General features: G+C 49.8%; 6 protein-coding genes across 6 annotated transcripts; 3 read left to right on the forward strand and 3 right to left on the reverse strand.

The window, feature by feature from the left end:
• Nucleotides 1–143: 143 nt before the first annotated feature.
• On the forward strand, nucleotides 144–903 carry FSUBG_145 (iron transport; the record flags this gene model as incomplete). Its single annotated transcript, XM_036679117.1, has 2 exons — nucleotides 144–482; nucleotides 532–903. The coding sequence occupies 2 exons, from the start codon at nucleotides 144–146 to the stop codon at nucleotides 901–903; spliced, it is 711 nt and encodes a 236-aa protein (XP_036544283.1).
• A 337-nt stretch (nucleotides 904–1,240) lies between these two features.
• On the reverse strand, nucleotides 1,241–2,682 carry FSUBG_146 (60s ribosomal l7; the record flags this gene model as incomplete). The annotated part of the gene is made up of 3 exons (XM_036679128.1): nucleotides 1,241–1,867; nucleotides 2,040–2,220; nucleotides 2,672–2,682. 3 exons carry the CDS (start codon nucleotides 2,680–2,682, stop codon nucleotides 1,241–1,243), a joined length of 819 nt encoding a protein of 272 aa, XP_036544284.1.
• A 255-nt stretch (nucleotides 2,683–2,937) lies between these two features.
• Nucleotides 2,938–3,616, forward strand: FSUBG_147 (40S ribosomal S14 protein; the record flags this gene model as incomplete). The annotated part of the gene is made up of 4 exons (XM_036679139.1): nucleotides 2,938–3,007; nucleotides 3,086–3,158; nucleotides 3,249–3,409; nucleotides 3,465–3,616. The coding sequence occupies 4 exons, from the start codon at nucleotides 2,938–2,940 to the stop codon at nucleotides 3,614–3,616; spliced, it is 456 nt and encodes a 151-aa protein (XP_036544285.1).
• Nucleotides 3,617–3,974: 358 nt separating this feature from the next.
• Nucleotides 3,975–7,457, reverse strand: FSUBG_148 (DNA excision repair ERCC-6; the record flags this gene model as incomplete). The annotated part of the gene is made up of 1 exon (XM_036679150.1): nucleotides 3,975–7,457. The coding sequence occupies one exon, from the start codon at nucleotides 7,455–7,457 to the stop codon at nucleotides 3,975–3,977; it is 3,483 nt and encodes a 1,160-aa protein (XP_036544286.1).
• Nucleotides 7,458–8,759: 1,302 nt separating this feature from the next.
• Nucleotides 8,760–10,175, forward strand: FSUBG_149 (2-dehydropantoate 2-reductase; the record flags this gene model as incomplete). The annotated part of the gene is made up of 1 exon (XM_036679161.1): nucleotides 8,760–10,175. The coding sequence occupies one exon, from the start codon at nucleotides 8,760–8,762 to the stop codon at nucleotides 10,173–10,175; it is 1,416 nt and encodes a 471-aa protein (XP_036544287.1).
• A 3,039-nt stretch (nucleotides 10,176–13,214) lies between these two features.
• On the reverse strand, nucleotides 13,215–14,145 carry FSUBG_150 (transcriptional activator Myb; the record flags this gene model as incomplete). Its single annotated transcript, XM_036679173.1, has 2 exons — nucleotides 13,215–13,442; nucleotides 13,507–14,145. The coding sequence occupies 2 exons, from the start codon at nucleotides 14,143–14,145 to the stop codon at nucleotides 13,215–13,217; spliced, it is 867 nt and encodes a 288-aa protein (XP_036544288.1).
• Between the last annotated feature and the right edge of the window lie 200 nt (nucleotides 14,146–14,345).

Genomic DNA, 14,345 nt, shown 5'->3' on the forward strand with positions numbered 1-14,345 from the left:
CCGTAGAAGAATTTCGAGGTCCGGGAGGCAAGCGGAATCGGCTTGTAACATGGATTTCTCAGCATAATAGATGCGCTACGTAATTCCACTTCTCTCCAACATCATCCTTACAACCTTAATTCCTTCAAATCATTACCTTCACAATGGCTCGAATCTACTGCGCTGATGCGCAATCGACCGCCAATTCTTTCATTCAACTTGCACGACGAAGCTACACAACGACGTCTCAGACCTCAACGCCTCTCGAGTTCCTTATTCCACGATGCACTCCTCCATCTCGACTACGAACCCCTTATATCACCATTGCACAATCCAGAACATATGCTCATCCGAGACGGTCGTGGGAATCCAAGTCAAGAGAAACAGCTGCGAGGCAATTCTCGACTACTGCTATCCAACAGAAAACGCGAGCTATTCTAAATCCCCAAGAAGATGATGATGGCAATGAGATGATGCTGGAGATAACTGAGCGAGCTGCCAAGGTAATTGCAAGAAGGAAAGATCCTATGGAGACACTGCTGACTCTCAAAGCGTCTCAACAAGATCATGGAAAAGGACGGTAACCCGAACCTTGCCTTAAGGATTCAAGTCGAGAGTGGTGGTTGCCATGGCTTCCAATATCTCATGAGCCTTGTTACTTTACCAGCCAAGGACGCCGCCAAGTGGTCATCCATCGTGAACGAGGACGATACCATTTTCCAGTACATCCCCGATGACGCTGATCCGGCCACAACCTCAGAAGAAGGCCCCAAGATCATTCTCGACGAGCCGTCTCTCGATCTCCTCAAGGGCAGCAAAGTCGACTTTACAATGGAGTTGATCGGCTCACAGTTCAAGATCATTGATAACCCACTTGCTACTAGTAGCTGTGGTTGTGGCACAAGCTTTGATATCAAGATGTAGAATACCTACCTACCCAATCTTTGGAGACATTAAGATTCATGATCCATAGATTTAAAAGTGGTTCTCCACATGTATAATTGGCATTATTAATACCCCTCACATTTATGACGAGCATGCATGCAAATGGCACGTGAGAAAACTCTTCACAATAGCTTCACGTAACAGGATATCACTGATGGAATAATTTGAAAACTCGGGTGTCATTAATCACGGTATCAATTGCCATTTCCCCTGTCATGATAAGAACGCCGAGCAGTCAAATGCAGATCTTTTTTTAATCCGTCAGGTCCTAACGACCGATTCCTTAGAAGCCTTTTTTGTTTGAAGAAACCAACGCTTAGTTCATCTGGCGGACGAGAGCGTTGATAGCCTCCTCACGGTTACCAAGGTCACCACCCTCGATGAAGTGCTTGAACTTGCGGGGGCGGAAGCCACCAGTGGGGTTGGAGAGCTTGAAGGGCCAGAGGAAGTTGGAGGCCTGCTTGAAGTTGGGGCCGACGGTGTAGATCTCGTGGATGAGATCCTCAACACAGACAATGCCGTACTTGCCAAGGTTCTCCTCAACGATGGCGTTGTCGGTGAGGGCAACACGCTGCTTGTTGACCTTTCCGTAACCGCGCTTGTAGACGAGCTCCTTGACGGTCTTCAGGTTGGGGTAACCGTAGGCGATCCAGGGCTCGACGACCTTGAGCATCTCAGTAATGGCCTTGGTGACCTTGACGAAGACACCGTTGTTGATCTGAAGGAGACGGAGGAGCTGGAGGATCTTGCGGGGCTTGGGGGGCATCTTGTTGATACCCTTGATGCGGACAACGAAGATCAGCTTGGCCTCGGCAGGGACGAAAGCAGAGTCCTCGGACTTGGCGACGCGGTGAAGGCGAACCTTCTCACGCTCAGCATCGCGGTACTCCTGAACGTACTTCTCAGCACGCTTGAAGATGACCTGACGCTTCTCCTTGTTGGCCTATTTCAAACTGGTCAGTTCATGTCTTGCAAGTGGATGAAGAAATGATTGGAATCAGTCAGGCAATGTCAGACCCGAAAGAAGGTTAACTATCAACAGCATCGACCGGAGTCTAGTTGATGAATGTATGTTTTCCATCATAGTGCCAGAGTGAACAGAGGATAGTACTCACAGCCTTCTTCTTCTCAATGGCGTCGGTGCGCTCAGCGCGGGCCTTCTCCTGAGACTTGCGCTTCTTGAGAAGGGTCTCGGGGACCAAGATCTGGTCGTTGGTAGGAACGCTATAGAAGCAGATTAGCTCGCAGTCCACGATACCACAGGGCGTGGTATGGAACAGAGCGCCGGTGCGAGAACTGTTGCAATGCAGCATTCTCCGCTTGGCTAACTCGAAAGATGTTTTTAATCGGTGAGCTGGAAGACCATGATACGAGGATCGAGGTGATTTCCTTGACCGCTCATCCGACAACGCCCCAAACATGAAGTTCAAGAAAGATATTCGAAGAATTGGTCTGTGGTGCGTGTTTCAGCGACCGCGTGCAATTCGACGATAATGATTTTAGGAAAGAAAAGTATTTCATCTTCATCTCCAACACCCCAAGCAACATCTCTCAATGCCCAAACTGTGTTTCAAGCCTAGAACAATTGAGGGAGAAGCTCAAGAAAGATCGAGCTGGCGGTCAACGACTCAATTCAGAGACCGTGACTTTCCAGCGAGAGGACCACGGCAATCCGCAAAGCAAAAGAAGTCTCGAGAACCAGGGCATCTGCCCATATCGTCCACGTCCTCAGGGAGGATTCACATACGTAGCACCCATTTTGTCGGCGACGGCTGTTGGAGAGGTCGGTTAGTGGTTGTCGGTCGGAAGCGTGAGTTGAAGAAGGGGAACACCCGCCTTTTTGCTACCAGAAATTTTCAGCCGAAAATGTGGGTCTCGTAGGGTTTCAATTCTGCCACGCTCCACCGCCCATTTATCGCACTTGCCGAATTTTTGGTGCGCAAATAACATTTGGAGATCCTCATTCTCAACCGCCAAGTGACGAAATAACCAGCAGTCGCCCAATCCTCCAAAATGGCTCCCAAGAAGACCACCACCCGCGCTCCCCAGGAGAACATCTCCCTCGGACCCTCCGTTCGCGATGGTATGCGACCACCCTTGGACGAATTCCGAGCAGATTGAGGAAGAGAGAGATCATGGACTAACGAAATTGCTTCAACAGGCGAGCTGGTCTTCGGCGTTGCCCGTATCTTCGCCTCCTTCAACGATACCTTCGTCCACGTTACCGATCTGAGGTTCGTCAGCCCATGAATAAGGAACATGAAATTTGGAGGAGCAATTTGCTATGTTGTATGGTTCAATGAGGCTAACTTGGGTGATTCCAGTGGCCGTGAGACCATCACCCGTGTTACTGGTGGTATGAAGGTCAAGGCCGACCGTGACGAGTCCTCCCCCTACGCTGCCATGTTGGCTGCCCAGGACGTCGCTGCCCGCTGCAAGGAGCTTGGCATCAACGCTCTTCACATCAAGATCCGTGCCACTGGTGGTAAGTTCAATTGGGAGTGTCCCTCACTCAGACAGTCGTTCTAATTCACATGCAGGTAACGGTACCAAGACCCCCGGTCCCGGTGCCCAGTCCGCTCTCCGTGCCCTCGCCCGTGCTGGCATGAAGATCGGCCGAATTGAGGATGTTACCCCTACTCCCTCCGACTCTACCCGCAGAAAGGGTGGTCGCCGTGGTCGTCGTCTCTAAGCTGCTCGCTCATGGGTGGCTTGGATCGGACAGGAGATTCGCTATCTGGTTTCTCTGTGGCGTTGAGAATCACGAGGAGAACGGCTTTTTCGCCTGGTCTCCAGTCTACACTGCAGAGCCTGGTCAGGTTATGGGTTAGGACGCAGTAGACAGTTATGAATTCGCCCGAAGAAGGCCTATGAATCATCCTGCTTGTCAAATCTGTTCCATGATGTGATACCTTTCAGCTGTACGCTTGACGATGTATGATGACGTGAGACAAAAAAGCAATTGTATACATTTATAAGCCGCTATGTCTACTATATGTGATCTTGATGCCTCCTGAACTCCTCGCCAAATCATGCCTTTTTCATCCCTGTTATTTTACACCTGGCTTGAGTGTCCAGATTCCTCTACCGGCGCCTCCAGTCTTGTTCAATACTGCAACTTTGTCTAAAGCTGCTTTGAACTCGTCGCTCTGCTTCTTGCCGGGACAGTAGGGGTTGAAGTGGTCTACTAACATCTTGCTGGGGACTCGACCGTTGTGGCGGTTGATGAATGTTTTGATCATGGCCACAAAGTCTTTAGACTTTAAATTCTTGTCTGCACCAGGAGTTCCTGAACGAGAACTTCCCCCACTCCCTGTGTCAAGACCTTGACGGTCTGCCAGATTACTCATGATGGCCGCGGAGCTTGGCCCTCCACGGCGACGGTTAGCCCCAGGACGGCCAGCCTGCCCGACCTCGCCAGTCCATGTAACAGTGCCTATGGGAACTCTTCTCGCTTCTGCGCCAGCTTGGCGAAGGTGTGCTGCAGCCTGGCGGGCTACCATATTTGCTTCTTGTTGCAGAACAGATATATCCGCCTTTGCTTTTTGGGGCCCGTTCACAATAGCCTCATGGTCGTAAGCATTGTTGACTGACTTGGCGAAGATACCGTCCAGCATGCGCTTTTCGTCGTGAGCAGACTTGTCTTCTCGGAAGTCTTCCATCGCAGCTACAAGGCCCATCTGCCGGAGCTCTTTACTCTCCACATCTGCCCCGCCGGCAACATTCTGGGCTGGTTCTGACGTTTGCCCCTGTTCGCCATCGCCGGAAGGAAGTTCAACTTCTGCTTTTTTGAAGAGCTCGCTTCGGTTGGCACTCGCATCTTCCCCTGTGTTGTAACTGAAGAGATCGTAGAGGTCTGACAGGTCATAACTGCTACGCTGCTTTGGATCCTTCAGAACTTTGTTCGTCATGAACTGCTTGAAAATTTGGCGATGATATATCTTCTCTTCGATGGTCCCTTCCGTCATCAGTCTGTAGATTTTTACCGGCTTCTTCTGACCGAGTCTCCATGCTCTTTCTCGAGCTTGGAGGTCTGTTGAAGGATTCCAGTCAGGGTCAAAGATTATGATTCGATCAGCACCCGTAAGATTAGTTCCCAATCCTCCGGTACGAGTTGTCATAAGGAAGACGTGGATATCTGGGCTTTCATTGAATCTGTCGATCATTGGTTGGCGCTGGTCGACGGGTGTCTCTCCATCCATTCGCACATAAGAGATTCCACATTCGCTGATGCACTTCTCGATAATGTTCAGCATTTGTTTACCTTGTGAGAAGAGGAGCGTCTTGTGTCCATTGGGAATCATGACCTTTTGTAGCAGATCTTTTGTGAGCTGCAGTTTCGCAGATAGCTTGGGGTTCCCAAAATCGTAGCCAGCTTTCTTTGCAAGAGTCTTGTCGAGCAGATCTGGGTGGTTGCAGATTTTGCGCAATATGTCAATGCCATAAAGTGATTGTCGCCTTCGATTCAAGATGGCCGAGACCTCGTCCGATTTAATGAAAGTCTCATACGCCTTATGCTGGCCATCAGTCAATTTGCAAAACAACACTTGCTCTGTCTTTTCCGGGAGATCGGCTGCGACATCGACCTTCAAACGCTGAAGTAGATATTCTCCGATTGTTTCTTTCAATGCTTCTGCGCATTTCTCTGCTGTCATGACCTGCAGATTAGATGCGTTGGCATAACCACCTTGACGAATCGGGATCTCGAATTGGGCTCTGAAATTGACGAGGGTCCCCAATCGCATAGGGTAGATAAAGTCGAAGAGTGACCACAGTTCGGTCAAGTTATTCTGGACTGGTGTTCCCGAGAGAATAACACGATTCGGTGTGTTGAGTTCTTTGCAAGTAACAGTAATTTCGGCGTTTGGGTTACGAATTTTGTGTCCTTCGTCCAAAACTGCATAGTCCCATTGAACTGGCAGCAAAGTCTCGGCGTACGTTTGGAGGCCAGCGTACGTCGTTACCAAGACATGCCCACTCTTGACGACTCCGTCGACGATTCTTTGAGCAGCCTTTTCTGACTTGGTGGCCAAGGGTCGGAAATGATCCAGATCGTACTCGTCTTCGAACTTGGGGTTCATCATACCACTACCAGAAGCGTGCAAGATAGACACGCGAAGTGGTGGCCACCAGCGATGAAATTCACTCACCCATTGTCGCAGAAGTGTAGCAGGCGCAACAACAATGACAGGACGGCGTAGCTTTTTGCTGTAGTGGAGAGCTGCGATGAATGCAATAAGCTGTACAGTTTTCCCCAGGCCCATCTCATCACCAATGATGCCTCCGACGTTCTGCTTATAAAGTTCGGCAAGCCATTGTACACCTGTTTTTTGGTATCCGAATAGCGACGGGTGAATATCTCCAGGTAGTTTCAAATCGTCACCAAAGCTGTAGTCGGGAAAGTCAGGGGCCGGTTTGAACCATTCCTCTTCTTCTTCATCACTCTCTCCTGCATCAGCAGACACGTCGACTGCTTGCTTCCGAGCCCTCCGTGCGCGACTTCTCCGAATCACCCAGTCATTCAAACGGGCCTTGAAGTGGGCTTCATTGCCATCGTCGATCTTACTAAGATCGATCTGCTCTTGATCGGCGGCCTTAGCCTTGGCTTTGTTCTGGCGGCGTTGTTCTCTAATTAGATCGTCCTCGTTCCCTTGCTTCCAGACATCATCATCGTGAGATTCAGAACCGGATGCTCCGGGTTCAAAATCCGCAGACGGGCTACGCTCCTTTTGAACGCGACGTTTTTTCCTTGGCCTCAGCGAGAACTCACTCTCAACAGCTGGGGCAGGTTGAGCGGGTTCGGGTTCCGAATCAAGCTCATCAGCAAATCCAGGTCTGCGAAGTCGTTGATGCGAAGCAGGCCCTTCAAGCTCTCCTCCAAGTTGTTCAGCTGCTGCCTCTTCTTCTGCATCCAGGATCGTATCAGCGAGTTGGCCTTGAATTCCTGCAGGTCGTGGTCCTCCAATCTTGGCAAATGGCGTAATCTTTCCAGTTCGAATCAGAAAGTCACGGTGACTTTCACCTGGAAGCCTAGTAGATTTGGACTTGGCAGAATCGTCCACAGAGCTTTCTTCATGACGCTTCTTTATTCGTGCCTGGAAATCGGATATGTCATTGCTCACTTGTCTAATCTCTTCATCGAGTTTTGCGATTTCCTTCTGGATGTTTCGGGTTTGGTAGACATTGCTGTGAGCAATTTTCTCGAGGCGTTTCTTCTCTTTGTCCAGCTGAAGCTGAAGCCGATGCTTGGTGGCTTCCAGCTTTTCGATGCGGTTTTGATCCTTCTTATCCTCGGCTTCGTTAAGTGCAGCATTGGCTTGAAGTGTGATGTCGCGTTCCAGGTCGTTCTGGTCTCTCACGGTGCCGGTCAAATTCCGCAGCGCATCTTCTTCATTGAGACCTTCGGTGTTGGGTTGCTCTTCACTGTCTTCCTTATCCTGAGATGCGCTTTGTTGTGCAGCAGCAACCATTCGATCAAGAAGCGCTGCTTTTTCGACTTCTCGATTATCCGAGACCGTATCTTCAGATGCCATGGTGATGGACGTGCTGGTTGCAGAGTTCACAAAGCTGCACTTCTTGTGCTCTCGGGTAAGGAGAAATCGAGTAATCGGCTCTGCGCTTTACAAAATGAGAGGATATCCGGGTATGGTGAGTTAGCACTGATGAGTCCGCATCCTCATGATTCAGTGAAAGCCTGAGACGGGTTGAAACTTCTGGGTAATGACAGGAGGTTGAAAATGTGCGTGAATGAGAATGGAGACAATTTCTATGGATTACGTCGCACTTGGTTGAGCGCTTCTAGCTTCGTTGAAAGACCTTAGCGATCTGAAGATTAATCTGAGGCTTTAATCCTGGAGAGGAAGATGAGGAGATGATAATATCAACCAGTTGCGAAAAGTTGAAGTCGCCTTTGCACGCAAATAATAGCCTGTAATGACGTCGAAGAAGTGAAGATGAAAGACGAGTCTACCTAGGCTACAGGGCGTGCTAAATTATGAGGGGCGTGTGTTGATTGGTGCGCACAGGAATCCAGGCACCAAGCGGGTCTCTGTTAATTGGAAATCGATGTGCACCTCAACTGAGATAGGTAGTGACTAACTTAGCAATAGCTTGGAACATCACTGGCAGAAAGACAGCCAAGTTAGTTGCGTTAGAGTTTATGCTTACTGTTGTATATTTTCTTTCTTTTATTCTTCATTTACATTGAAGTTCGTTTCAACTGAACCGAGCCATGGTTGGGCACTTCTCAGCTGTCCAAGTTTAGCCTAGGCATGACTCCACGACTTTAAGTGTGTTGAAAAGACACTTTGAATCGTAATTTATTCCAACTTTGTAGCAACATTATATTAGTACCTACCATACTTGTCCAATATGCTAGGTACCTATGTAAGGATCTCAAGTCTTACCTATAGTTGCTCGTCTAGGTAGTCTGCTGGACTGTCATGAAAATACAGTGCAATTACCTCAACCTTGTTATCTACACTGTGAGACCAACTCCACCCGCCCCAGCATTGAGTTCAGATCACCACCTTCCTTATTTTCAACTACATCCACAATGAGTTGCATATAGTCGAACCATAACAAATCATCAGTTTCTGGGTTATTCCACTCTTCAAACTCAATAGAAGCTATGTCTTCACCATCGGTCCGATAAGTCTCTCCCAATTGGGTCCCGTCTCGACTTCCCAATGACAAAACAGCCCGTCTCCATCAGGAACATACGACACATCTAGCGTCTCTGATCGACTGACGACGAGTCTATCTCTTCCTACAAGTGCCGGCACTACCGGTCCTCGTATAATACAGTCAGACTTTCCAATCTATTAGGGTTCAAAATGCGGTCTATCTTGTTCAATTTTAATCAGTCTCACCGCCTCAACATTGCTACCCGTCCACGCCGGATTTGGCCTCTCGCTTCAGTCGCTTCAGTCGCTTCAGTCAGAATGTATTCTCAGAGACCCTCATGGCTGGAAGTATGTTGCAATGACGTAAGGCCGACCCCTACGCTGTTTGCATGGAACCTGTCAAACCTTGCTTCTTACCATGGTTCTGACCCTTCAACCTCGTCTGCTTCTGGTGATTCCGACCAGCGTATCTATGTCCTAGGAGTAGGTAACTTAGGCCGCCTCTTCGCAAGTTCACTGGCCCAAGCGCCTGACAGGCCCCCAATCACACTGGTTGTTCACAGAAAGGAGCTCTTGGAGCAATGGATCGAGAGTGACGGCATTGAAATCTTGCGTCACGGCAAGCTGGAGAAGAACAAAGACTTCGATATTGAATGGTGGACAGAAAATGAGCCGGATTTCGGCCCAGTGCGAGAGGTCGCCGATGGCGAAAAACTAAAGAACCTCATCGTCTTGACCAAGGCTTCAGCTGCCCTGCCACAGGTTGACCGAGTTCGAGGATACCTCGACCGAAACAGCACTGTGCTATTCGCTCAAAACGGAATGTCGAAATTGTGGCCTCCTCATGGATCCTTATACGTTTCCCATCGCTATCATAGCAGCCATGAGCCCAACTTCTTAGCTTGTGTTACAACGCATGGAGTGACATCCCAGGGAACATTCAAAAGTTTTCACGCCTCCCAAGCTGATGTTGTCGTCGGAGCGGTTCTCCCGAACTCCATTTCGCTCGGGAAAACAGCTTACTTAGTCAAGCAGCTACTGGAAGCCCCTCACCTAGAGGCTAGGGCTGTGCCTAGGGGAGAACTTTGGATTCTGCAATTGGAAAAGCTCGTCGTTAACGCGGTAATCAACCCTTTGACAGCTGTTCTGGGGTGCAAAAATGGAGCTCTATTCACTGAATCAGATGGAGTTCTCGCACGAGTCATTGACCAACTTCTAAGCGAAGCAAGTCAAGTGCTCCAACTTCTAGTGGCCCACGAGAGCAGCGCAGAAATCATTGGACGGCAGGAAGGACGTTTACCAGGCGAGCCTGAGACGGCCATCGATCTCTCGCCCAAAAGCCTGCAGGAAAGATTCTCACATCCTCAGCTGAAGGACATGATCTATCGAGTGGGTCACAAAGTTAGGGAGAACACAAGCTCCATGCTGCAAGACGTGCGTGCCGGCAGATCAACCGAGATCAGGGACTTCAACGGCTGGCTAGTTGAGATGGCAGCGTTCCTAGACCCGGGACTGGACGTTACGGGCCACGGCACCTTGGTCGAGCTGGTGGAGGCTGGCAGAACCCTAGATGTGGATCAACTCGGAAGTTGCTTCAACGGTTCCGGGACAGATGCAGGAAAATGATGACAGAGTCATGGCTACTGGAGATCCGGGGACGTGCCCTGCTAACGGTTGTGGTCAATCCAACTTCCCTCCGCACATTGGATGAGCATGGGCCATGAGTGTTGTCCAAATAGGCACCTGGCAGATTTTGGCTGACCAGGGTTGTGATCGGCTCCGGGCCAACGTCTGCACCCTTGCAAGAGGAGACAGCAAGAGATAATGAATTAACAAGGCTCCCATCCGCATTGGGGGATATGTCCTGTTGCATTTGACAAGGCGACTGGGAATTCCCGGAAGTGGCGTGTTTCGTTTCGTTTTGTTTGGCTGCGTTTGTTTCTTCCTCGGTCTCGATTACCAGGGGTCTAAACTCAACCCAACTTATAAGACTGGGTTATATAGGCCATAAGACAGGTGGTTATCGACTCGCGCTAACCCTCTCGAAAACTGCTCTGCCAACCAGATGAAACAAACGTTTTAAAGCCCATCTCTCTCGTGGGGCGAAAAAGAAACATGCAGGCATCTTAACCCAGTTCAGCGTCGCAATGCATCATCACCAAACACCGCCGTCATATCGACCCAACCTCCCTCTCCTCTCCTCTCTATCCTACCCATCTCTGGCCGCCGATGTGACCTGAAAGCTCAGACCGTTATAGCCCTGGGATGGGTCAAAAAGTCTCGGTCGACGGGGGGTTGACAAATCCATGACCAAGACTGGAAGGGGGTGTTGTGCCCCAAGTTTTATCACGCATCGTCAGTGTAGCAACCGGGACTTGAAGCCAGTTTCAGGCCTAGTTTTTCACAGATCGGGCAGTCTGCTTTATGATATTATGCAGTACCTACATCAAATCAACAACATCAGCCAGCCATAACGCCTCGCTTAGAGACTGCACATCGGAGATTTCGAAAGAGATGTTTCAGCGGCGGTAACCCTTTACGTTCCCCGGCTCTCCGACATGTAGGTACTGTTTGCTTGCTTGCTTGCTTTCCTAGCTAGCTACCTGTGATGAGATGTGGCACAGCTGCTGCTCTTTCATGCTCTCAGCTCTGAGATGGCCTCGATAGCCGTGGCTCGACACGACCTCAACCCCGGAGCATGAAGATCATCCAAACTCAGCAAGCTACGCGACCTACATCTTGTGTTACCTCCTCTCGGCCGCTGTGCGACTGCACTTGGCGTCGTGTGACCGCTCAACGCGTCTCTTACAGACGCGCGCTCGCACATGCATACATACTGTCCCATTCCTGCTCACCTCCCAACACGTCACAATGAGACACCACGCAGCTCGTCACAGAGCCAGCACGCATGCGCACCCCCATATCTGAAATAACTGTTACTCTTTGTAGCTCCAGTTCAAAAAAACGCCATCGTTTAGCGCCGTGACTCGCATCCCATGCGGTGTAATACAACAAGTTAATCAGAGCCAGGCGGGTCCCTCTCTAAAGGTCAGGCAAACAACAAAGCACCATCCCATCAACTCATCTCATCCCATCACAGCCAAGATCGGGCCTTCTGCACTCTTCTGGTCATATAGCCTGTCGACAAAGTATTAACATCACGAGGACACCGATGGGATGGACTCGACCGCCTTAAAGCCACAAGTGACATGACACCCAAAGGGCCCTTTGCCCTCCGTTTCATCGGCTCCATCCGCTCACTGGCAGCCTTTTCTCCAGGGTTGGCCCCCGCCAGTCGGCAACCATGGCGATTGTGCCGCAGCACTGTCTCTCTCTGTACAGATAGCTACGTGGCAAGGTCCCGCCTTACCCTACCTATATCATAACTGATCGCAGCGCGCCCCCCTATACATACATGCCTACATCTCATGGACAGGGACGATTTGCGCGGAGTGTGGCAAGGATTTAAAGCATAAACACTTTCGTTTCGTCTAGCTCAACTGTGGAGACCGGTTCCGGTGAGACAAAGCATACAGGGGGGTGCTCTGAGCCAGATCCGAGGGAACCTTTGCAGTGTGGGCGTTATATATTGTTTCAAGGCTTCAACTATAGGGCATCACGACGTTCGGAGTCGAGGTGAACCGGCTCCATTTTCTCGTCTTTCTAGCGTCACGACTCTGGACCTGAGAGAGAGGAGCCTCATGGCGTGATTCTGATGCTGATCGAGCAGATCTTGTCTTCTATTATCTAGCGCCTTCGTCTTCCAAGTGTTCCTGAATCATGGCACCCCGATAGCTATACTGGACTTCGTCTCCCGAATCCGAATCCAGCCACCCCCAGCCCCAGCCCCAGCCTTTCGTGCTCTACGCTTACATGCTCCGTTTCCTCTTCTGTGGTATCAAGAAACATCACAATATGCTCCTGTTCGTCCGTCGTTCTACATACACAAACCCGAAAAATACGCTGCGCCAAAAAAGGAAACCTGCTCCGCCCATGATCCTGCTTTTGCTCCCGTACATAAATGATTAAGAGGTAGAATATAGTTATAAGATAAGGGTAATAAGTGACAAGAAAGTGTGATCAGCCACATATCCCAAGCGATTGGACGGTTTCCCCTGGCTGAAGGATGGGGAATATTAAGTGCATGTAAATAATTCTTTCTCCTTTTCCGGGGCTCCCAGGTCTATAGTTTTTTTTTCGTAAAGCGACATAGGAGATCATAGACGTAACAAAACGGAATACAAGACAATTTTTTGAGAAGGGGAATGGGGAAGTGAAGTATGATTAATGTTAAAAAAAGGGTGTGTGACAAAAAAAGGCCAGTCTCGAATACGATAGAACAATGAAACGAAGCCTGTAAGCACGGAACAAAAGAAATTAATACAAGGATAAAAGAAACAAGTCGTGGGTGCGTTGTGCCCTACCTGGGCTGAAACCGGTGTGCTCAAGTCGACAACTCTAGGAAGAAGGCCTTGAGGTCGTTGATAAAGTTGTCGTAATGGTTATTATGTTGACTGACAGCAGCCAAATGCAAAAGCGAATGTGTTTGGGCGTAGGTCGAATGATCGTAAAGAAATAAGGAGCGTTCTGAAAGGGAAATGTTGTGTTTTTGATGCGTCGCGATTATAGAATGAACCCTCCGCTGGCATAATTATTTTTCTTTTATTATTGAAGCTGATGATGGGAATATAAGGGCTCTTCGGATTCTGCGTTTGAGGCCACAGCTGGTGATAATGACTGTGACAAAGCCGCCAAAGTTGCTGGATCCTCAACCATTAGCTGCTCAGCCCGTTCTCGACACGCTGCAGGAGTAAAGCCAGTGCCAACTTTATTGGCGACGATTCTCCATTTCTCGTTCTCGTAGTCCTGAAGGGCAGTTCGGAGCTTTTGGTCCTAGGGAGAAAGTCAGCAAGTTCTTCAATCACACCACCAAGGGTTAGTTTGCTGGTTAACGTACCGTCTCGTCGGTCCAGTTCGTTGTTTTAGCTTTGAGCTTCGTACAGTATCGAACTTGTAATGTCCCTGAAGATCGTCCTGGAAAGAAATCTGCTATTTGCTTCCACGTCAGGTTCTTGTTTTCCTTCAGTTCGATCAACAGCTGGTCATCTTCTGGCGTGAACTTCAGTTTAGGGCCACGGGGGCGAGGTGCTGGATCCGGCATTCCAATCTGTCCCACAACGCTTGGGGCTCCCCCTAAACCGTCGTCACGGCGCATCATCTTGGATGGTGGCTCCGAGTCGGGGAGGTGGTGGTGGTGATGTATAGGTTGGTGTTGAGGCTGTGAAACTGCCACGGCGGCAGCGTGAGCATATGCTGCTCCTAAAGGTGTCTGTTGCATGCCACTGAGATCCGAATGGTCCAAGTCAGCCATTCCTGTAACAGATAGATCAAGATCACTGGGTCGTGGCCGCTTAGAGCCGGGTGGAGGCACAGAATGCTGAGGGTGATTCGGTGGTGTTGGGGTCGAAAGAGTCTGGTACATAGGGGCCATAACTTGTCCTGGGGCTCCAAACTGAGGCGGCCCCAGACGATGATGTCCTAGATGAGAAGGGTCCATGACCATCTGTGGTGATTGATGCTGATGGTGTTGAGCCATTGCTGCGTGCTGGACATGAGGGTTTCCGTGATGCGGGTCGGGAGTGCCATGAATACCAGCAGCCGGGCCTCCAGGATGGTGAATAGAGGCCCGAGGCTGCTGGTGTCGTGAACGCTGATGAAGTGACGTATCATACGCTTGCTGATGTTGATTTTGCTGTCCTGATTGTGAGCCCTGACCCGAATAGTCCACGGTATAAT

Source organism: Fusarium subglutinans (assembly GCF_013396075.1).
Source record: "Fusarium subglutinans strain NRRL 66333 chromosome Unknown NRRL66333_c0000001, whole genome shotgun sequence".
Taxonomy (NCBI): Eukaryota; Fungi; Ascomycota; class Sordariomycetes; order Hypocreales; family Nectriaceae; genus Fusarium; species Fusarium subglutinans.